Source organism: Bipolaris oryzae (genome assembly GCF_000523455.1).
Source record: "Bipolaris oryzae ATCC 44560 unplaced genomic scaffold scaffold_18, whole genome shotgun sequence".
In the NCBI taxonomy this organism is placed as follows: Eukaryota; Fungi; Ascomycota; class Dothideomycetes; order Pleosporales; family Pleosporaceae; genus Bipolaris; species Bipolaris oryzae.
Window position 1 is genome coordinate 116,527 of NW_006911294.1, and position 22,281 is coordinate 138,807.

The 22,281-nt window shown below is 50.0% G+C and overlaps 7 protein-coding genes across 7 annotated transcripts; 4 read left to right on the plus strand and 3 right to left on the minus strand.

Moving 5' to 3' along the window:
* Nucleotides 1–550: 550 nt before the first annotated feature.
* COCMIDRAFT_86004 (uncharacterized protein) lies at nt 551–5,939 on the plus strand (the record flags this gene model as incomplete). The annotated part of the gene is made up of 2 exons (XM_007686361.1): nt 551–5,068; nt 5,139–5,939. The coding sequence occupies 2 exons, from the start codon at nt 551–553 to the stop codon at nt 5,937–5,939; spliced, it is 5,319 nt and encodes a 1,772-aa protein (XP_007684551.1).
* A 1,333-nt stretch (nt 5,940–7,272) lies between these two features.
* Nucleotides 7,273–8,346, minus strand: COCMIDRAFT_2212 (class II peroxidase; the record flags this gene model as incomplete). Its single annotated transcript, XM_007686293.1, has 2 exons — nt 7,273–7,673; nt 7,740–8,346. The coding sequence occupies 2 exons, from the start codon at nt 8,344–8,346 to the stop codon at nt 7,273–7,275; spliced, it is 1,008 nt and encodes a 335-aa protein (XP_007684483.1).
* Nucleotides 8,347–12,296: 3,950 nt separating this feature from the next.
* COCMIDRAFT_85925 (uncharacterized protein) lies at nt 12,297–12,497 on the minus strand (the record flags this gene model as incomplete). The annotated part of the gene is made up of 1 exon (XM_007686362.1): nt 12,297–12,497. A coding segment is annotated over one exon (201 nt), but the record flags the coding sequence as incomplete, so codon positions are not given.
* Nucleotides 12,498–13,737: 1,240 nt separating this feature from the next.
* Nucleotides 13,738–14,703, plus strand: COCMIDRAFT_85980 (uncharacterized protein; the record flags this gene model as incomplete). The annotated part of the gene is made up of 1 exon (XM_007686363.1): nt 13,738–14,703. One exon carries the CDS (start codon nt 13,738–13,740, stop codon nt 14,701–14,703), a length of 966 nt encoding a protein of 321 aa, XP_007684553.1.
* Nucleotides 14,704–14,974: 271 nt separating this feature from the next.
* COCMIDRAFT_2214 (uncharacterized protein) lies at nt 14,975–18,640 on the minus strand (the record flags this gene model as incomplete). Its single annotated transcript, XM_007686294.1, has 3 exons — nt 14,975–15,665; nt 15,716–18,541; nt 18,597–18,640. 3 exons carry the CDS (start codon nt 18,638–18,640, stop codon nt 14,975–14,977), a joined length of 3,561 nt encoding a protein of 1,186 aa, XP_007684484.1.
* Nucleotides 18,641–19,076: 436 nt separating this feature from the next.
* Nucleotides 19,077–19,934, plus strand: COCMIDRAFT_85804 (uncharacterized protein; the record flags this gene model as incomplete). The annotated part of the gene is made up of 2 exons (XM_007686364.1): nt 19,077–19,102; nt 19,160–19,934. 2 exons carry the CDS (start codon nt 19,077–19,079, stop codon nt 19,932–19,934), a joined length of 801 nt encoding a protein of 266 aa, XP_007684554.1.
* A 945-nt stretch (nt 19,935–20,879) lies between these two features.
* Nucleotides 20,880–21,695, plus strand: COCMIDRAFT_33630 (uncharacterized protein; the record flags this gene model as incomplete). The annotated part of the gene is made up of 2 exons (XM_007686329.1): nt 20,880–21,384; nt 21,478–21,695. 2 exons carry the CDS (start codon nt 20,880–20,882, stop codon nt 21,693–21,695), a joined length of 723 nt encoding a protein of 240 aa, XP_007684519.1.
* Between the last annotated feature and the right edge of the window lie 586 nt (nt 21,696–22,281).

Genomic DNA, 22,281 nt, shown 5'->3' on the forward strand with positions numbered 1-22,281 from the left:
ACGAGGAGTGCGTTTTGGCCGTGGGTGGAGTGTGTGAATCTTGCTCTAGTATGTCTGTGTACCTACCGGTATCCATACTACATGGACACATACATGTAGCACCGCAGACCAAAAAAGCGCCCGTCCTGGGAGGGCTACCATCCACACAGACTACGCACCGTGGTCGCAATACTACCACATCCACCCATCTCATTCGTCTACCCACCCCAGCCCAGTTGGGCGTTGTGGCGCGCTTCTCTTCTCTCTTCAGGAGGAGGCGCTAGTACTCGGCAACTTCCCGCGACTGACCTGCAGCCGCATTGCCCACCACAGAGCCCCCCTCCCCCCCCTCCCTTCAAAGGGATTCTCTATTACTCCAACGCCCCAAAAGCAAAAGCCCCGCACCTTCGCTGCACCTGTACACTGAACCGCAGTCACGGCCTGCCATCGCTTGCCCCGTGCCGCCAGAGTTCGCGAGTGGCGGTAGTGCATCTGCACCGAGGGGAACGGAGCACTCGTCGGGCGGCGCGCTCCAGGTCGGCTGCATTGGGCACAGAATCTCGCTATAGGGATGGATGGCAAGGGTCGGCAATCTTCCGCCGGCAAGTTCTTCGGACGCCGTCTGCACAAGGACAAGGAGAAGGGCGGCACCGATTCAAAGCATACTGCCTCGTCTTCGATTGACAGCCCCCCGGGCAGTTCATACGGCTCCCAGTCGTCCCGCCACTCGCAAAGACATTCCATCGGCGGCGCGTCCATAGACCAGAGGCCCGTGTCCATGACCGCCGAGGGCATCTTTGCGCGAGCAGGCCCCGTGTCATCGATTGACTCGCCCCGAGACGACAACTTCAAGTCGGGCGAACCGCTGCCACACCACCTGAACAAGGGCGGCGGCGACTTCCACCAGTACCCCGTCTTCACTGGCACCAACATGCCTCCCAACGGCTACGCAAACCAGGGCCCGCCCAGGCCCCCGCCGCACTCGTCGCACACGACCATTGCCTCGAGCAACCCGGGCGACCGTGGTGTCTCGATGCAGCAATGGGGCACTCGCGGCAGCAGCAGAGACGGCTCCTATCCCCAGTACCCCCAAAACGACGCCAGCTTTTCGCGCACCTCGTCCGACCAGGCCAGCGTCTACAGCAACGACTCCAGATCGCGTGCGAGCAACACCTTCTACCCCCAAAACTCGTCGCAGTCGACATTTTCGTCCGTAGGCCTCGACCCCGGCAGCCTCCTGCCCACCGCCGCATCAGCCCCCCGCGACTCGCACCGTCACTTGCTACACTACAATGTATCGTCCCCGACGGCCTCGACGGCCTCCTTTCCCCAAAATACCCTCAGCATACAACGGCCCCCCGACCACATCGTCGAGAAAGAGTTTATGAACCTCATGGTCAAGCGAGGATGGAAGAGTTTACCAGAACAGGCGCGGCGGCAGATGGAGGCATACAAGATTGACAAAAAGTGGACGCTTGTGTACCAGGACAAGCTTGCCGAATTCAAGCATGAAGAGAAGAAGCGCCAGACGCAACGGATAACATATGGAGGCGGCGGCGGAGGAGGAGGTATGGTTGGAAACCAAGACATTTTGATACGAGCAGAAGAAGAAGGATCCCCCGAGTGGTATGTCAAAAAGGTCATGGACAACTCGATAACGATCAAGCAAATGTCAAGTTTGGAGATTAGCTTGAGAACTCAGCCGATTGCCTGGGTTAGGGGCTTCATCGAAGCCCAGGGTCAAATCGCCCTTACGAATGTCCTGGCCAAGATCAACCGCAGAAAAGGCACAGGGCCTCAACCCCCACCCAGCGTCATTGCACAAAAAGCAGAAAATGATGTGGAACGCGAATACGAAATTATCAAGTGCCTGAAGGCGCTGATGAACAACAAATATGGCGCCGACAACGCCTTGAACCACCCGTCAATCATACAGGCGCTATGTGGTTCTTTAATATCATCACGACTGAATACACGGAAACTCGTCTCGGATGTCTTGACTTTCTTGTGCCACTGGGGCAACGGAAGCGGACACGAAAAAGTGCTACAAGCACTCGACAACCTCAAATCACAATATGGCGAAAACAGCCGATTCGACGCATGGATGCGTATCGTCGAGGTCACGGTCGATGGCCGCGGCAAGATGGGATCCATGGTCGGCGCATCAGACGAAGTCCGCAGTGGAGGAATTGGTGTAGAGAACCTCCTCATGGAATACGCCATTGCAACCCTCTTCCTCATCAACATGATTGTCGATGCGCCAGAGCGTGATCTCCAGCTTAGGATGCACGTGCGAGCTCAGTTCACAGCATGTGGCATCAAGCGCATCTTCAACAAGATGGAGGGCTTCCAGTACGACGTCATTGACAAACAAATCGAGCACTACCTCGAAAATGAAGCTGTCGACTACGAAGACTTCCTCCAAAAGGAGAACAGCTCCATGATGGACAATGTCGAGGGCGAGACCAAGGATCTCAATGATCCTCTGCAAATCACAGACGCCATCATGAGCAAGATTAGCGGAACCAGGGCACAGGATTACTTCACGTCAGCCATGCAACACCTGCTGCTGATGCGGGATACAGAGAGCGAAGACCGGTTACGCATGTTCCAATTGGTAGATCAAATGCTCAGTTATGTGGCTATGGACCGCAGACTGCCAGACATGGATCTGAAGCAAAGCTTGAACTTTACTGTTCAGTCTTTGCTCGACAAGCTCTATACCGACTCTGAAGCCCGCCAAGTACGCGACGAGGCTGTCGAAGCACGCCAGATTGCAGACTCAGCCATTGCCGAGCGTGATGAGATGAAAGCGCAGCTCGAACTGGGAGCTGATGGCTTGGTGTCGAAGCTCCAGAAACAACTGTCAGAGCAAGAACGCATCATTGAGCTCCGTGGCAGACAGGTCGAATCGATGAAGGCAGAACTTGCCGAGATGCAGAGGATACGAGCACAAGAGCTGCAACGAAACGAGCTGGAGACGCGTGAACTGTACCTGATGCTTAGAGACGCCCAGGATGTTGCAGCGTCAGCAGCGAAGAAATCTGGCAAAGATGGCCTTGGTGCTACGGACCCTGCTCAAATGCAAGGTATCATGGATCGTGAACGTCTGATGAACAGATTAGAGATTCAGCTTCAGAGAGCCAGGACCCAAGCCACCTTGGAAGGCAGGACTCTGAACCTGCAGCCAAGTGAGAAGCTTAGGGAATTGCGAGAAAAGATGGAGGGCGACGTGCCAGTCATATCCGAACAAGGCTATGGAGGTCTTGGACCGACCTCATTCGGGTCGGTACGTGCTAAGAGCGGAGTACCACGCAGGAAGCCCCTCCCTGGTATCCCCGGCCAGAATGGCGACGATGCTGAGTTCTCTGAGATGGATGATGACGATGATGTTGTTATTGAGAAGCCCCGTCTTATCCAAATGCACAAGCCCAAGCTCAGCGCATCCACAGCCAATGCTCTTATGGCCGACATCACCTCCAACGTCAAACGATACGACGACTCAGATGCTGAAGATAATGGTGATGGCATTACTACCGGACCATCACACCCAAGCCTTAACTCCGATTCACCAAGGACACCAGCTGATGGTGATGCATCGAAAGCTGCTGGAGCGCCGCCTCCACCTCCACCGCCGCCACCTGGTGCTCTCGGATTCCCTACCAACATACCTGTACCGCCCCCTATGCCCGGCACTGCGGGAGCTCCTCCGCCTCCGCCTCCTCCACCACCGCCACCACCACCTCCGGGCAAACTTGGTTTCAAAGCAGGCATTCCTCCACCACCCCCTATGCCGGGTGGCAGCATGCCCCCACCACCGCCACCACCACCAATGCCGGGTGCCAAGATGCCTGGTTTCCTTCCCAAAGCGCCTGGCTTTGGTGCCGCCCAACAATTTGCCCTTTCTGGACCCCGGCCTAAGAAGAAGCTCAAGGCTCTTCATTGGGACAAGGTCGACCAACCCACCACAACGGTGTGGGCCACGCGCGGTCTTACTTCAGAAGAGAAGGAAGAGAAATATCAAGAGCTTGCGAGAAAGGGTGTCTTGGAGGAGGTCGAGAAACTGTTCTTGGCCAAGGAGATCAAGGCGATTGGTAAGAAGGGTGGCAAGAAGGACGAGAAGAAGCAGATTATTTCCCGCGACCTTATGCAAAACTTCCAGATCAGCATGGCCAAGTTCTCGTCATATGGTGTTGAGGAAATTGTACGCATGATTATCCACTGCGACAGCAAGATTTTGGATGACCCCGTTACCATGGATTTCTTGCAGAAGAACGACTTGTGCGATATTCCTGACAACACTGCCAAGCTCATGGCTCCTTACTCCAAAGACTGGACCGGACCCAATGCCCATGACAGTAAACGCGAGCAAGATCCAAACGAATTGACCAGAGAAGATCAAATCTATCTTTACACAGCTTACGAGCTCCATCACTACTGGAAGAGCAGGATGAGGGCGCTTACACTCACTCGTACATTCGAGGTCGAATACGAAGAGATATCTAACAAGCTTCTTGAGATCTCGCGCGTGTCGGAGAGCTTGAGAGATTCGTCTAGTTTGATCAGCGTCTTGGGTCTTATTCTCGATATTGGTAACTTCATGAACGACGCCAACAAGCAAGCCAGCGGTTTCAAGCTGTCCACTCTCGGTCGATTGGGTATGCTCAAGGACGACAAGAACGAGTCTACGTTTGCCGATGTCGTGGAGAGAATTGTGCGCAACCAATACTCTGGATGGGAAGGTTTCACCGACGAGATCAGCGGTGTCGTGACGGCGCAAAAGATTAACGTTGAGCAACTGCAAAACGACGCCAAGAAGTACATTGACAATATCAAGAACGTCCAAATGTCGCTCGACTCTGGTAACCTTTCGGATCCCACCAAGTTCCACCCTGAGGACAAGGTATCGATTGTCGTGCAGAGACACATGAAGGAGGCAAGAAGGAAGGCAGAGCAATTGCAGGTCTTCCTTGAGGATATGCAAAAGAGCTACGACGATATCATGGCGTTCTATGGAGAAGACCCCAGTGACGAGAGTGCGAGAAGAGATTTCTTTGCGAAGCTGGCCAACTTTGTTCAAGAGTGGAAGGTAAGTCAACTTATTCTACATTTTCCCATCAGGGGTGTATTGCGTTTGTTTGGTTGCTAACTCGCTTCAGAAATCCAAAGACAAGAACATCCAACTCGAAGAACAGCACCGCCGCAATGAAATTTCTATGCGTCGCAAGCAAGCTCAAAACTCCAACCCTCTCTCCCCCAACGCACTGTCCGACTCAGATGCGCCCAAATCTCCCGCCTCTACAGGCGCCATGGACGATTTGCTCCAGAAGTTGCGTGCCGCGAAACCAGAAGCAAGAGATCAACGCGATCGCCGTCGTCGTGCCCGCTTAAAGGATAGGCACCAAGTGCGCGTGGCTAGTGGCCAAAAGATGCCTGAAATCGGCGTCAACGTTGACGACAACGACAAGGAAAAAACACAAGAAAGCGATGAAAAGAGCAAGCTCCTCAGCCCCACAAGTGACACAGCCGAAAGCGAAGCCAGCTCCAGCGGCGGCATCGCAGCCATTGCCTCTGACGCTGCCGAAGCAGACATTGCGGACCGCGCCGCCGCCATGCTCGAAGGCCTCCAATCCGGCGCCTCCATCAACAAAGACGGCTCGCTATCTGTGCGGCGCCGTCGCGAAAGCGCAGACACTGAGCGTCAACGGCGGCGCAACCGCCGCCAACAAGCTGCCTCTGCAAAGACTGAGGATGGCCTACTAAGTCCCTCTGCTATACCTGAAGAAGGCGATAACGGCGGTGCTGGTGGTAGCGTTGCTAGTATAGACGGTGTTACTTCTACAGAAGATTCAGTAGCAGACATTGATGCAGAGAATCCGCCCACCACACCCGTTACCGTTGTTCACCCCCCTAGTCCCGAGTTGAAGGGCAGGGAATTGCCTACGCCGCCGCCTGAGTAACGTTTTTTGGAATTTTATGTATATTCCGTAATTTTTTTTCCTGAAAAGGGGCTTGGGCTTGGGCTTGGGCTTGGCTAGGGTTCTGTTCTTTCTTCTTCTGGATAGGCCAGAGTATTAAAGGATTGCGAGGTAGAACATGGCGGTAGTGGTGTGTATAGGAAAGCAGAGAGATGGGGGGCGGTGCGTGTGTCGCAGCGTTAATGTCCGTCTTTTTTTTTCCCCACTTGCTGTGAGTTTTGCAAGCAGTGTGATCAGAGGGGGGGGGGGATTGTTACCGTATCGATCTACCCTTAGCAAAGACGAACTCACCTTTGTTTTGAGCCGTTGATGTGAATGGGGTACATTTTCCTTTCTCTTTCTTTCCTTCTTTTTCTTTTTCTTTTATGTCTTTTTACCTCTTTCGATGTATTCGTTCTTTTTTTTTCTTCTCTTTTTGTACGGCCGGCCTCTTTGGGTCTCTCTCTCTCTCTTTCTCTCTCTTTTGTGTCATCTTGGAAATCTTTGGATACCCGATTTTCACCCCGTATTCCCCCCTTCCTTTCCCCCTTGTCCGTCCGTCCCCTACATGTCTTTTTCTTTTATAATTTAGGTAATTCAAGATGTTTTAGTTTGCATAAGTCTGGTACTGGGTTGGTTTGGTCCGGGTTGCATATGTGGGGGTTGTGTTGGGTTGGGTTGGGTTTGGTATGGGATGGCATGGTGGGAAAGGGATAGGAAAGGAAAGGGATTAATTTGGGGGGGTGGGGAGGACTAGGTAGGCATGTATGTATGTATGTGTATGGAATTTTATAGGGTAATTTTTTTGAACTTTTATAGTATATAATTCTTTTTGGTCTCTGGGTTGTTTTTTCTTGGTGTGCTTTCAGATGCTTGTGTGGGTTGAGTGTCAAGGTGGCAGTGCCTTTGCGTTCCTCGTGAAATTTGGAGTGTGTGGGTGTGGGTGAGAAGGGACATGGGGTAATAGGTTGCCGAGGGAGTAGTTGCATTTTCGTGGCGCCATTTTTATTGTCTTTTTCCCCCTGAATTTGTAGAATGTGGAGGAGTGATCAAGTGTCATATTAGTGACTGAACTATTACCAATCTCACTCTAAGACTTTTCCGTAGATAAGGCACTGATTTCTTATATAATCCCGTATTACTTTACAAAATACAAATCCCCTTCGTATCTCCCAAAACTCAATGGTATCATAAAATACAAAATCGTGAAAATAAAAACATAAAACGACATAAAAAAATGACAAAAGAGAAAGAACAAAAGCCGGAATATACACAGAAAATCATGATGAAGGTTCAAGATCAGCCTTCCACTCAACCCCCCCTTTTTTTACACCACCTACCACATAAACCTCCCCGAAACCCTCTTCTCCTTAATCTCGCTCTTCGCCGCACTCGTCTTCGGCAACGCACTTGTACAATCAATCATATTCCTCCCCGTCACCCCCATCATCCCCATCTTAACCATGGCCACCACAAACGCATCATCCCACGCCTTCTTGCTAACCCCAAAGCTTGCAAAAGCCAGCGCCGTCGCCGGATTCCTCGCAACATTCCTATCCGCCGGCAAGGTAAACGGCGCGTTTCCCCGCAGCGTCTCGGTGTAGTACTTGATGTCCCAGACGCCAGGAGTGGAGTCGAGAGCAGCGCCGGCTTGCGAGGGGTCGACGAATTGCTGTTTGGCGGTTGAATGGGCGCCGAGGAGGGCGGCGAGGTCGGTTGGGGTGAAACCTTTGGATGCTTTTGTACATCTTATTAAAAACATGATTCGTCGAGAAATCTTGCACTAGTAAGGGGGAAACTTACAGAATAATCTAACAACATCATTTCCTCTAGCATCGCCTCGCGGTAGTATTCTCCAGTCGTTTTCGCGGCTCGAGTCTTGGCGCCCGATTCGCACGGGAACGGTAGGCCCTTGAGGACATGTCTTGACGGCGTGTGCGGCGGCGAATTGGATGAGGTCGCCAACACCGACGTTGGTTTGAGAGGCTACGCCTGCGAGGTTGCTGCAGAAGCGCTGAAGGCCGCGGCTGGGGGCTTGGGCGCATTCGTTGGCTAGGATGAGAGAGCCGTCACAGGCGCCTGGGAAGCAGTCGTGGAAAGCAGCGCGGATGGCGGCTCGGGCAGCATCTGTGCATTCGCCGTTTGCGGAGAATTGTTGGGTGAGAGTGGCGGATATTTGGGTCCAGATGGCAGGGCATTCGCTTGGATCATCTTTGTTGTTGTTGTTGTTGCCGCCGCCGTTGCCGAAGATGTTGTTGAGTAGGCCGAGGACATTGATGAATTGTCGCTTTTGTACTGGAGGTGGATCTGCTACTATCCACTTCTCGTCTTCACCAAATGTGTCATTGTTGTAAGCCTGGACTGTGCTGACAGCCGCTAGGCCAGAGACCAGAATGTTGCGAATATACATTAGGTATGTAAGGTGAAAACCAAGATTCTGACCAAAGGATTGTTTGGGGATGAGAAGTTGGAATGATTGGGACAAGCTGTAGAGCAAAGTAATGAAAGAGCGTGATAGTGTTGATACTAAATACAAAGATGTCCGAGGCTCATCTACTTATACCTAGCGATATCTTTCGGACGACCGCAGGGGTCGTACTCACGATTGATGTTCATCCATGACATGGCACGAGTAGATCTGCATCCGAACCCTGAAGCTTGAGGGTAAGTTTTAGAGAGAATTCTGAAATAGAAACAGATCTGACGGGCCGCTAGTCAGGCAACGACAACCCGCTGTTGTTTTGAAGAACCGTTACCCGCTAACATGTTTCCAATATGGTAATGCATGCTTTAGTCCGGCAAAGGATAGCCGATGTGTAGATCGTATCCGGACATGCAGCGTGATTGCAACAACTTAGCTCACAGGACGAGCTGGGCACGTTTGGGAGTTTGAGTTAGCAACGTCTTACTCGCCAGCGTCTAATGGCGGTCGTGTTGTGCATCTCTGCCGTCAGCTTAGAGCATACGTCACACGCTTCCGGAAATCACTATTCTAGAATTACTTAAAAACATGTTCCAGAAGAAAAGAAGGGCCAATGGTATCATTTTTTGGGAATCCAGGAGACGATGTACTGCTTGATTGGAGGTGAACCCTTTCCGTGTCGAAACAATAAATTGCTAAAGAAAGACGTGGGGATAATGTCTATTGTTTCAGGATAGATTTAGACTAGCGAGCGCTATGGAGCAGATCATCATCGGCAATAAACGAGGATCGCCACGACCCTAGGTTTTGTGCTATAGACGCCATAAGTTTGAGGCATTGGGATTAAGATTGACCTTTACCAGATAGGGATTAGCATACTGAGGTTGTTTATCGTAGGCTAGTCAGCGACGGATTCCAACTTCTATAGCAATCTTCTTCACTGGTGCTTTCTCCATGAGATATAACCTAATGTGCTATTAGGTACAAAGAATATTGGAGTTGGCTGCAGGGAAAGTGGTACAGGGACTCAAGTGGGTGTTGTGGTGGAAACGCGAAGTGGAAGCCTTGAGGAAGATAGTCAAAACGGTAGTCCCCTAGCGAGAACCTTATTGCCGAATTGCGCCCTTGCAATTAGTTCTCGCCCCACTAGTATCGCTAACTCAACGATGGTCTCCTGTACAAGCATTTGGGCCGTGCCGGGAGCCGCAAGGCTTGGTAAGTTGGCAGTATCAGTGTTCGCTACTGAGGAGATGTGGCAGACACACCAATCATCAACCTCAAGCGCATGTTCACACCGGTGGCGAAATGTGATATCTCTAGAAACCAAGAGTGCGAGAGAGGACCCTACTGACATAAACTGAATTAGATGTATTTGTATACTCGCCACGTGAGACCCTCGCTTCCAGCTCATGCAGCGCGGAACCGACATGCACGCCCTAAAGAACGCCACCGCCTCTCAGTGGCTGAACTGTAGCCCTTCGAGGTCTTTTGTGCCACTTTGCGAAAACGCGCCGCCAGTCATTGAAATGTGGTGAGGCCTACGTAGTCACAAATCCATTCGAGTCAAATTTAACTCCAGTTGCTACGTGCATGGAGTACCACGACAACGAATGCGATAACGCTAGTGCTTACGCTTGGTGCAGTTGACAGGACGTGTCAAGATTTGTGATGTTTATAGCAGATGTGACAGAATGGAGTAGATGATTGGGGATAAAGAGAACACCCAGTACGTGGTTGGGAAACGATTTGGGGCGATACTAGGGGAATGTGACCTCTGAATGGAGGTCTTGGTGTGCAACGATACCGTGATAATATTCAACCCAGTTCTTTAGTGATGACAATAGCATGTGTGTTAGTGGGGTAGGTCAATGTTGAGAGCTTACTCAGACAGAGATTGATTGTGTGCGGCCGAACTCAACTAACTATATTTCACGTGGCGACTAATTCGTGACAAATTTCCGTACTCCATGCTAAGTGGCACGTGAACGACCATGATTGTAGACTATGAGATAACTAAATATATGACAAAGGAGTTAGTGTTTCACGAAAACAGCTTCGTACTACTTAGGCGTGTACGCACCGCTGAGGTATCTCAAAAACTGAATGAACGGAGTTTTCGCTTAGACATTTTGCTAAGAAGCAGTTCAAGTTGTTGGCCATGTTCATTTTCTTCCAGTGTAACGTCCACTCCTACGTGTTGTGAGACTTTAAGAGGGATTAGAGCTCAGGTAAAGGGCAAAAAGAGTTAAGAGAGATTAACAGTCTCTATTCAACTTAGACAAATAGCTATTACGCTAAGATAGTGTTCTACGAGCTCATATACGTGTTGATAAGTTAAGTCTAACTAAGAAAGATAAGAGTGGGCTATAGTGGTCCAAAGTAGGTCCAAGGGGTCAAAGTAGGCTGGGTTTTGACAAAGAGTATCTATAGCGTATACCTGCAATTTTCTAGAAGCTTCTATGGCCAGATGCTTAGCCTAAGTATGGCAACGTGATATTAGCCGTCACCGCCGTTTGCGCTGCCTAAACATGCTGATGCAATACAACGGCTCTAATCTCCGTGTCAGCACTTCTTCGGAATATAATTAATTAGACTTTTCTTTCTAATCCATGTTACTCCATCACTAACGTCTGTCCCCCCACGATAGATATTGCAACGGCTCAGGCAAGACTAGTTGGATCAGTATCGGCAGTAGTGTCACTTAGAGGCATACAGGAGTGCGTGGGACAACAAATAAGCCTTGTACGAAAGGATATTAAAAGCCTACAGAGCTAGTTATAAGAAGTGTCTTAATATATATCTGTTCTAGTCGGATCCGACCTGGATCCGACCACAAGAACGAAGGACTGCTCAAGAGGGTGGCAGATATTTCGTCCGATCTAGCCCTGGGACAGGCGCCTGGAGTATGGGTCCTCGGTTGTACATCGGTAGTGGCCTTGTTATAGATTGCAACGGTAACTTTAAGTATGAACCACATAAGCAACGATAACCTTAAGTATCAACCACATAGGCAATAAAGTAAGCTTTGTTGTCTTATTCGGGCCCTTTTAGCAAGGCAGTTAGCCCGTCATGGTTATGTGCTAGGACCCGCCCCTCACACTTAGTTGCCAATAACCTCTCTTAATGTAATGGGCTGCTAATAACCATTCTTAATGTAATGGGCTGAACGCTCTTTGGATAACTCCTCGATGAGATCTTAGTCTATTCCGCGCGTGCGCCATGCGAACGACGTTTAGATGAAGAGCGTAGTATCTGGGTATCGCCCAGAGCACCCGGGTTCTTCTTACTGCCTGAGCAGTGCTCGTGTCATTTTAATTTAAAGATAAACTTAATACAAAGGCTTCAATAATATAAAAGGAAGGCTACCTCTACCATGTTCTTAACTGCTATTCTATAGCTTACTTTCGTTGGCAACTACTCTAGTTACTCAAAGAACTCTTTGTCAAAATTAGTCATTATGAAATTACTCGCTATCTTCACTATGCTCTGCACGACATCAATTGCGATAAGACTTGAGCACCCAGACGGGTCCCACACGGAGCACGAAGACAATGACTTCGTCGCTAGAGCCTACCCTGACTGCTGTATAGTCGGCACTAGTCAAGGTCCTTGCAACTGCCCAGTCAACTGTTATTATGATGGACCAGGCCCATGTGGAGTCAGTCTAACTAACACTCGATAAATCATATATTATCTAAACAAGCTAATACCCCATCATAGGGCTGTTGCTACGGAAATCGCCTGTGAAAGTTATCGCTAGATCAGCTGTAGCGCTTATCGAACATGTACAGAGAGGGTATCGGCCACAAGCTCTACTATGGTATACGAGGGCTTGGTCGTCCATTAAGTCAGCACTTCGCTAGACGGTAGAGACGGCGTGCCATAAGTAAGAAGTGGAAAAGTTAATCTGTTATTTTTAAACTTCTTAAATTGAATACCTATACTACTTCGATGCTACTCTTCCTTATATCTATAATTAAGTCGGCCCGTACCATAGGCACAAGAGCTGCTCGCAACCCTGTGCACTGGCATAGTAGCAATGTCTTTTTACTAATATAGTAGATATAATTACGTACTAAGCCTGAAATAGCGTCGCTATACTTACGCTTTACTAGCGAGAAGTAGCTAATATTAAGAGGCTATGATAGATATGACAAGTGCGTAAGTATATAAAGAAAAAAATATTCTTCTTCTTATAAAGATCTTCAAAATTAACGGAGTAGTGGTTCCCGTAGCTATTAATAATAAGTAGTTGATACCTGTAATAGGCGGGCGACAGCCTGGCGCACGACTATACAGTGCGCCCATTTCGCCAAAAAGGCTGGCACAGGACAACAAAGCTTGGTGTTGTCTTGGTGTAGTCAGTACTTATCGCCGTCGTTGTTATCTTCCTTAGATCTTAGGGGGTAGCCCATTACAATACTCATCTACAGTATAGCTCTTTGTATAGGTATTAAAGTACTCCAACTAGGCAAGCGTAAGCTAATTGTTCGTCTAGCTATTAAGACCGACTCTAAGAACCTAGTAGGCTGGCAGATGGGTATGGGGTTACTTGGCCGGGTTGGGGTAGGGTATAGAGGGTCACAAACCTAAAAGAGAAGACAGCACAAAGATATGGAAAGAGTGAAAGAAGGAGCCTATGTCAAGGGCCTCATGAAAGACAAAGACACATAGGGACCAATGACGACTACGCACCCCGCATCCCACGGTCTTGGTGGAACGCCACCATGAGACAAATCATGTGTATCCCACGGAATCCCACGGTGTCCCATAAAGTCCCATGTGTAGGACAACACGAACCATATAGAACAATGTAGGACATACCAAGTATATAGTAATAGACACCGACCCCTTATGGCTCGATGTGTTCAACTTAAGTTACGAGTACAAGTACTGCAATACACTATCTACTGGAGAATCCTTTGTTCATATCACTCTGCTGCTTATATTACTTCCACTCAAGATCCATACTCTTAACAGTTGTCTGAAGATTAGTGTGAAGAAGAGTTATAGGGGCTAATTGTTGGTAAGACAAACTAATTCTGTTGTAAGATAGAATGAGTAAATGTCAATCTATATGAGGGAAGAACTTATGAGAAGTTGACCACAACAAGTGTAATAATGAAATCTAACCCATTCTTATACCCACTGCTCCAAGTCCTGGTATCTGGCTAAGCCATTAGCATCTCCAATGTTGCTGGCATTACGAGATGTCCTGGCACACAACATCCGAAGTAATCCCCACCCCAAGCTTCGCCCCGCATAACGACCCGCTCTCTATTCGGCCCGTACTACACTCAGTTTAAAGCTCAAGATATAAAAAAAGAGACTATCCTGTACAACTACCCTCACCTCCACACACCGTCCCTCGCATCCACCATGCTATCTCACCTGCGCAAAGCCCTCCCACCCCTCCTCCTCCTCCTCTTCCACCCAAGCACCCAACAGCAACCCCCAATCCCCCAACCCACTTACCACCCTTGCCAATCCAATACCTCACACCTCCCCCCTCAAACCTGGGACTCCCACATGCACATCCTTGACCCAATCCGCTTTCCCTACGACGCCTCTGCCCCCTACAACACAAGCGTGCACTCCCTCTGGTCCGCCCTAACCTTCTCATCCCACCTCGGAATCTCCAACATCGTCATCGTTCAGCCCTCTCTCTACGCAAACAACAACACCTTCCTGCTCACCCAGCTACGGGCTATCGGCCCGGAAAACGCGCGGGGCGTGGTGCAATTTGCACCGGATATAGCGAGGGGGGTACTGGAGGAGTGGCATGGGCTGGGTGTAAGGGGTGTGCGGTTGAATTTGCTGGATAGGGCGAAGGGGATGAATGATAGCGTGCTTGCGGGGTTAGTGCAGCAGTATGCGGATGTGGTGAGGCCGTTGGGGTGGGTGTTGCAGATTTACATTTCTATGGATAGGATTGCGGATGTCGAGGAGACGTTGAGGGGGTTGAATGTTACGTTGTGTTTTGATCATTTTGGGCATCCTGAGTTGCCGTCGTTGGAGGAGGGGGAGGAGAAGGGGTTTGATGTTTATTCGGTGAAGGGGTTTGCGGCGCTGATAAAGTTGATTGGGGAGGGGAGGACGTGGGTTAAGTTTTCGGGGGCATATCGGGTTGATGGGAGGATGGTGGCGTTGAATAGTGTGGCGAAGGAGATACTCAAGGTTAGGACGGATAGGATGGTGTTTGGGACGGATTGGCCGCATACGAGATTTGAAGACTATGATATTCGGCCGTTTGTGGACAGGTGTCTGGAATGGGCGCGGGAATTCAACTGTGTGGAGCAGATGTTTAGTTGGAATGCGAAGACGCTGTGGGGTGTCAAGGGTTGATTGTGCAAGAGATGGATCTGTAGGCCGAGTACGATTGGGTGTCACCCTGAGTTCGTGAGATATCATAGCCAGCTGGCTGTAAGTCTTGTTCTACCAATAGACACCTGAAAACTCTTAAACTAGACTCATTGAAGGCAACAGTCATCCACCAGAATATATGCTAACAACATCCAAACGCCGTCGCCATGCATATCTGCATATCATGCCAGGTATCCAAATTAATGCCTAATGAACAACGCCGATTACAAACTCCAATCGAACCTCGTATTCCTCATTTCCCTCCAAAGATCCTCTTGATATCTGCAAACTTGACTGGTTTAACAAGATACATATCTACACCTGCCTCTTGAGCATCCATCTGATCCTGTGCACTCGCTAATCCTGTAAGTGCTACAATATGGCTCTTGGGTAGTCCCATCTTTGCCTCATATTGACGAATTTGCCTCGTACTCGTCAGACCATCCATGACCGGCATGCTCAGGTCCATGAGCACAAATTCAAAGGGTCTACTTGGTGAACCCGTAGACCTAGATTCGGATTTGAATGTCTCAAGAGCTTCAAGACCATTGGTAGCTTCAACATAGCGCAGATTCTGTCGCTTAGCGAACACAACCAGGAGTTTGAGGTTGATAGCGTTGTCGTCTACCAGAAGAACGCGTGGATTGAAGTACTCGCCATTTTCACTATGGCTGGGACTTAAAGGAGTGATGGTCGAGGGGAAAGGCCTTGGTGGGGGTGGCGAGGGAAATCCGACAGAATCATCATCTTGCTTCGTGGATGACGACTCGGGAGGTCTGTCGCTGTTACTTCGGCGGGGCAGGTTTCGCTCTGGGGCGAGAGACTGAAACTCTGGCTGTACGACGGAGGAGCTCATCGAACGGCTAATGGCTCGCTCGGTACTGAGCTGTGAAGCGCGACTTTGACACGATAAGAGGGTTCGAGCAAGTTTTCGAGGACCGCAGCTATTAAATGTTAGCATAATTAGTGGTGCTAAGGAAGTCATGTTACTTACGGCTGAGTAACAATTTCAGCTATCCATCCTAGCGTGTCAATCTGTCTTGCGAGCTGCGTCTCAACTGCTGCCTTCTCGGAAGTATCTGTGCAAACGCAGACCACACCAAGCGGAGACTTCTTAGACCGATTGGCTGTTGCCTTGTGTATCAGTTGGAAGAGCGATGGAGAGTCGGTAAGTAGGAAGTCGACGTCGACCAGCGAGGTATTGCTATCGGAGTTTTTCGACTCAACAATGTCCATACCAAAGTTCTTACAAGCGTTCTCCATTGACTGTTTGGTCCTCAGACCACGTTGGACACCGTCCGTTTCGGTCATGTCGCAAACGATACTAGCCGATAAGCCCTTCAACTCTTCTGGAGCGCGCAGAAGCGCATGGTCCTGGTGTGCATTCTCCTTGGAACCGATTGGCAGGCGTATGTTAATCTTGATGGTGGTACCGGAATTTTGAGTGCTTTTGACTTCGATCTCACCCTTGAGGGATTCAACAATTTGCTTTACAATTGAAAGACCCAACCCGGTACCGGAACTGAAAGGATCTTCCTGGCTAAACGGCGAGAATAGCTTCGTCCGTTGGTACTCTTGTGACATTCCTCTTCCAGAGTCTTCGACGCTGAGACTCAGGTTCATGAAATTAGTAGTCGAACCGTTTTGTAGCATCTTTATGGCAATGAAACCAGAATCAGTGTACTTCAAAGCGTTGCCCACCAGGTTCATCACGATTCGACGGAGGGCACCGGGCTGAGAGCGCACAATCCAGCTGACATAAGGGGCCACGATGAGCGATACAGCAACAGAACCATGTGTATCTCTGCCTTCTACATCGGTATCGACATTTGAATTTTGTTTAGAGCCTTTTGCAACTGCATTTTCAGCTTGGTCGTAGATGGCAGATCCACGAATGTGGTGTGTTTTTCTGAACGTGTGGCCGGCGCAGACTGTGTCGCAAACTTCTTCCACCAGTTGAGCCAGGTCGACGTCAGAAGTAACACCAAGAATGGAATTGTCGGCCGGGAGTCTCTTGTTTCGACCCTGACTTCGATGTCTTTGGACAGCGTTCCCTTTCTGTAATTTGTTGATCTTCGCGTAATCAAGCACATGGTCAATGGTATCCAGTAGCGTCTTTCCGCATGTTTCAATCGAAGATACGAGAGATTCTTGGTATGCAGATGCCACTGTCTCACGTAGAAACTCGACCGAGCCGAGGATACCATGGAGCGGCGATCGTAGCTCGTGTGAGATGGATGCAATGAATGTTGTCTTGGCACGATCAGCCTTTTGCGCATTGAGGCGCGCTACTTCACTGGTGACTGAATTCCCAAAGGCCTGTAGGTACGGCAGTTCGTGATCCGGACTCATCAGCCTTCCAGCTTGAGCTGTCCAGATGAAGCTTCCTGCAATCCATCTTTCCGTACTGGGATCCCACAAAGGCAAGAAAATCAAACTGCGAACCTTCGGCAAGACCTTCAAAAACTCTGTGGGAACGAATCGTTCTCGCTTCTTTCGCGGCTTCTTTGTACCTGCTGTAGATGCGTTCACAGTGCGGTCCGATTGCTCGGTTTCGGAGCGCTCGGATCTCTCATCGGATGAATTGACGCCGATGCCGTCTTCATTGAAATTGAAAAACTTTCCGTAAGGGTAACGGTGTATGTATCGCTCCATAGCAGCCTCGGTGAAGCTGAACTCAGAGTGCACCAAACTCGCGTTACCTTCCCGCAAAGAAAGGCCGGCTACAGGGCACGGTTTGCTATCGACGATGTTAGGATCCGCTGAACCATGTGTATTGACAAGGTTCTGTTTTTTCATTCTTCGCGACGTGGTCGAGTCGCCAGTATCGGTGTTGTGTGTCGCACTCTCGTCGCTGCTCCCAGCGTTTCGGTTGTAATCGTAGAGGTGAGTCCTTATGCCGGCTGCAGACGTATCGAAGAAGACGACACCATCAGCATCCGTACTCTGCCGTATAATGCGAGCTGCGCGGTGAAAGATGCGGGATGCGTCCGACTCGGAATCGCGCTTGCGCTGCGCTTGCCTGGCGGCTGTGGCATGTGTGGACGTAGAGTTGCTTTCAGGCTCTTCCTCGTCTAACGTCACCAAGCGCGCGTTTTCAGTCTGCCTCTCCATAGTGCTGGATCGATTGCTGTCCTCGCGCATGTCCTGGGCAGACGAGCGCTCGATGAACTGGGTCAAGCCTCGTACCATGCGCTCCCCCTTATTCCGGTCCATGCTGTCTTTGGCCAATTCCAGGTGCTCCATGATGGCGGCTGCAACATCTTGCATGAAGCGCACCTCAGCAGCAGTAATGCCTGCACGAGGTCTTTCATCAGATACAGCATATACACCAATGCGGTTTCCAGCCTTGGTGACAATGGGAACACCTGCGTAAAACCTCACACCAGGCTCGGACGTAACATAATCTCTCTCAGCGAAACGAGGATCCAATCTGCAGTCAGGAATGACCATGCATTCCGCCTCGAAGGTATCGCCATTATCTTCCTTTGCGATATATGTCGATGTGAAGGTGTGGTAACAGACAGCGTCTACCTTGTTCAGTATAGCGTTGCCTAGCCACACCTCGTCCTCGGGCGCTTCGGCGACAGGTTTGAATAGCGAAAGGGTGCGAGTGGCTTCAGCGAGGATGTACTGTCGGCTCGAATCGATCAGGGAGACCATAGCCCGGCGCGTGTCAAGACGGAGCGTAGCCAGCTGCGCAAAGGCAGTCAAAGAGCGATCGCGCGACGACTGCGGCTGATAGCCAGAGTAAGTCAGAGGCTTACCAGAGCCGTCGGCATCTAGCAGGCTCTGGCCGTCGAGCCATGGGCGGTAATACCTAGGGGACAAAGTCAACGGCAGCTAGCCTAGAGTACATATGCATAACGACTAACCTGTGGAGATCACGCTCTCGGATTGCTTCATAAGAATAGCCCATGGTACTTTGTGTTAGCGGGGGGGTATCTCAACATGGCATTCCACACGCGCAATAATTCACGTATCCCAGGGCAAAGGCACAGTGGCGGGGGACATGCGACGAGTTGTGTTAACCTACGCCATCGACGATTAGCTGGAGATTGATGCCGCGGGCGACTCTTTTGAGTGAGTGATTAACTCGATGCGTATTAGAGGCCCCGACCCTGGCCAGTCGAGGTTCCAAGATTCCACGGTCATTTTGCCATGGGTACAGAGAATCCGATGAAAAGACATCTGCGGTTATCGAAGCATGACGTGCCATCGGAAGGCGCGCTTAGTGGCTCTGCACCCGCAAATCCGAGCATACGCCGATCTCCCGCAATGCCGCCGATTTACACTGAACAGAACCTGCACACCGAAACACACCGCGCGACAAGGCCCGCGACACAGGAGACGCAATGTTCGAACTGCCGGATGCGAAGCGGTAAATCTTGACCAGGAAGCCACCCAGCACCGGCTACATCATACTGACCTTGCCAAGGGTGCGCCGCGATGAGCTCCAGTCGCCCACATCATCACCACGCTCTTCGCCGGATCGAGACCTCGAAGAGCTTTTGCGGTCCAAGGCTCACAGCCAATTTACGTATACAACGGCCGAAGAAGTTGTTGAAGATGCTGCGCACAGCGATGACGACGAGGCGGAACTGCGACTCTTTGCTGCACCTTCAAATGCGCCCGCGCAAACACACAAGATCCGTTTGTCGTCCCCCACTGCCGACAGTGGAGAGCCGGGCCTCATCTTGAAGAAGCCCAGAAGCTACTATTTTGCCGATGAGCCCACAAGTGACGAGGAGGCTACCTTCCGGGCGGCAGCTATCGATGGAAAGGGCGTCTTGGAGCTGTCACAGCTGCCTTGGCCGGGTTGCGCCTTGCCGTGGAAAGTGCGCAAAATCTCGCCAACAGGGATGAGAAAAGAAGTCCTCGTCGGCCATCCTCCAATGCTCGCCACGGTAGAGGAAAGGATACACAAGCGCACAAGAAAGAGCAAGAAGACGCGAATTGCGATTAGAAAGAAGGTGCAGGCGAACAAGCAGAAAGAGAGTGAGCAGGCACGGCTTGCGCAGGAGAAGCTAGAGGCGGAGCGCGAAAAGAAGACGCGTAGGAACAGAGAAAAGAAGCTGAAGAAGAAGGCAAAAGAGCAGGCCAAGAAGGCGGCAGACGGAGAGAATGAAGAGACCAAGGAGGTTGCGGGAGATGCAGAAGAAGCATCTGTGACTAACCCTACTTCCGCTCCCGCGGATGACGCCATGACCTAAACTCAACTATGTGACATTTTTAGGTTACAACAATCACGTGGATGCTGACTGAGCTAAGAATACGCCTTGGACGGCTTTCTCTATGATACATGGTTCTCAGTCATGATATTGCCTTTACCCGCTTCCCCTTGAAGCGCGCCGTATGCAAACGATGCCTAGCATCAATATCTTTCCCAGTCTACTTGACAATGGGAAACCTCTGTAAATACTAGAGAGTACAGAGGCGGATACAACTCCGGTACAAAGCCCCACTCCTTCCAACGCCGTGTCCACACTGCTCCTTCCCGATTGAAGGCCGTGCATGTTGATTCACATGTGCACACAGATGCCATCAATTTCTGGCTAGATGTGTATCTTGCGCTCCTCCCTTCTTGTATGTAACAGGAGACGAGTTAGTAACGTAGAAACACAAGAATACCAAACTATGCTTTCGAACACTCCACTTGTCGTATCTCTTTCTCAATTCTATCCGTCACACTCACCGCTTCCTATCTATCCCCGCAACCAACTCAATCCCCTTCTTCCGCAACCCTATGACCTCTGCATTAAGCCTTGCCGCGCCATACTATAGGCTGTGCACTCAGCCTTACCCCGCCCCACCCTCCATAGAAATAAAGATGTTGCAAGTTGAAGGGGAACTCGCTCATAGACTCTTGCGCTATCTTTCTATTATACGCGATTTTGAGTATAGCTTAGCGTCCTGTATCCCTAGCTACGCGTTGTGTCAGCTTCGGCCTTGTCAACGTTGACGTGCGAATGGTATTATACTTGTAGAGTCTTATTACCATACAGGTTTATCTCTGTTACTTTGCAAAGGTAAGTTTAGGAATTGTCAAGAAGACTTAACACTCTACAACAATGTCATTATCGCTAAGTGTAAGCAGAAGCTGATAGGCAAGCGGATCGTATTACTTTAGTATTCCGAACTGATACGCCTGAGCCAACATGGAACCTTGGGAGCTTCTGTGCGACGAGCCGCAACCTGTGAATGATTCGGAGCATCTAACAGAGTTTGCATACGAGCCGTTAATATCACCCCAAGGGTGTATTCGCCTCATTGACATCCTCGAGCTTTCCACAGATGGCACCATCATATGCTCTATGAAAGAAAAGCAATTCTACCTCAATGAGAGCAGCTACAATGCTCTTTCGTATTGCTGGGGCCCGTCCAAACCTCTTTATCCAATCATCATCAATAACAAAGTCCTGCATATCCGAGGGAACCTTAGGGATTTTATGTATTATGCGCGCACAGCCCACGAGGATGCTTGTCATGATATATGGATCGATGCTATATGCATCAATCAATTAGGCCTTGCCGAGAGAAATATCCAAGTCAGCCAGATGCACCATATCTTTTCCAATGCAAGCGCCGTCTACGCTTGGATAGGAAATTGGGACACTACATTTAGCCCAGCCTTCCAAAGACTTGAATACCCCGATGTAGAGAGTAAGCTAGCTATTACATTTCCCCCTTCTAGCGTCCATTTATGAAAGCTGAGTATATTATAGTATATCGTCCCATTTCCTAACATTGATATAGTTCCCGAAACCCGCAATAACAACTCAATTGTAAACATATCTATGGAGCTTTTGTTCGCACGGGACTACTGGAGCCAGATGTGGATAGTCCAAGAAAATATCCTGGCTTCTAACATTCGCCTCCTCTGTGGTAGCAAGTCAATACCTTGGAACACTCTATCGGTAGTTATCGCACGTTCTCAAGACAGCCATCATCGAGCATTGGGCGGTTTATCCTAGAAATCAAGCAAACTGCAGAAACATGAGCGTTGCACACAATTTGGTTCGCTTGTTTCTGAGTCGTGCTCGAGGTGATAGCATCGCCGATCCTCCAACCTTGTATGAGATCTTTAGTTAGTTGGGCCAAGGGGAATGTGCGGACGTTCGTGATAGGGTCTACTCACTACTCGGGCTGTTCCCCGAAGGGCCAAGCCTACAGGTCGACTATCTGATTAGTACTCCGGCCCTTTTCTTCAACGTGCTACTAGCACTTGAACGCGAGAGAGGATTCAGTGACTGCTTGGTCTTAAGACGTGCTCTGGGTCTCGCTCATCAGGATCTAGAGGACTACTGCAGCAGCCACAAGCGGCAGCACAGTAACTCTGAGGATATAGTGATCCACTTGGTGGAACTCAAGTCGATCAAGGAATGGAGCAACCCAATAGCTCCAGAAATCAACTTTACTCCCTTACATGACGAATTAAGATCCAGCGATTATATCTGGGAGTTTGCACGCATGCCGAAACTCAGCCACGCACTTATTCTGAGAGATGATTCTAGTTCCGTCAGGCATGCGACAGGAACAATGAAATGCGTTGCGTTGGAA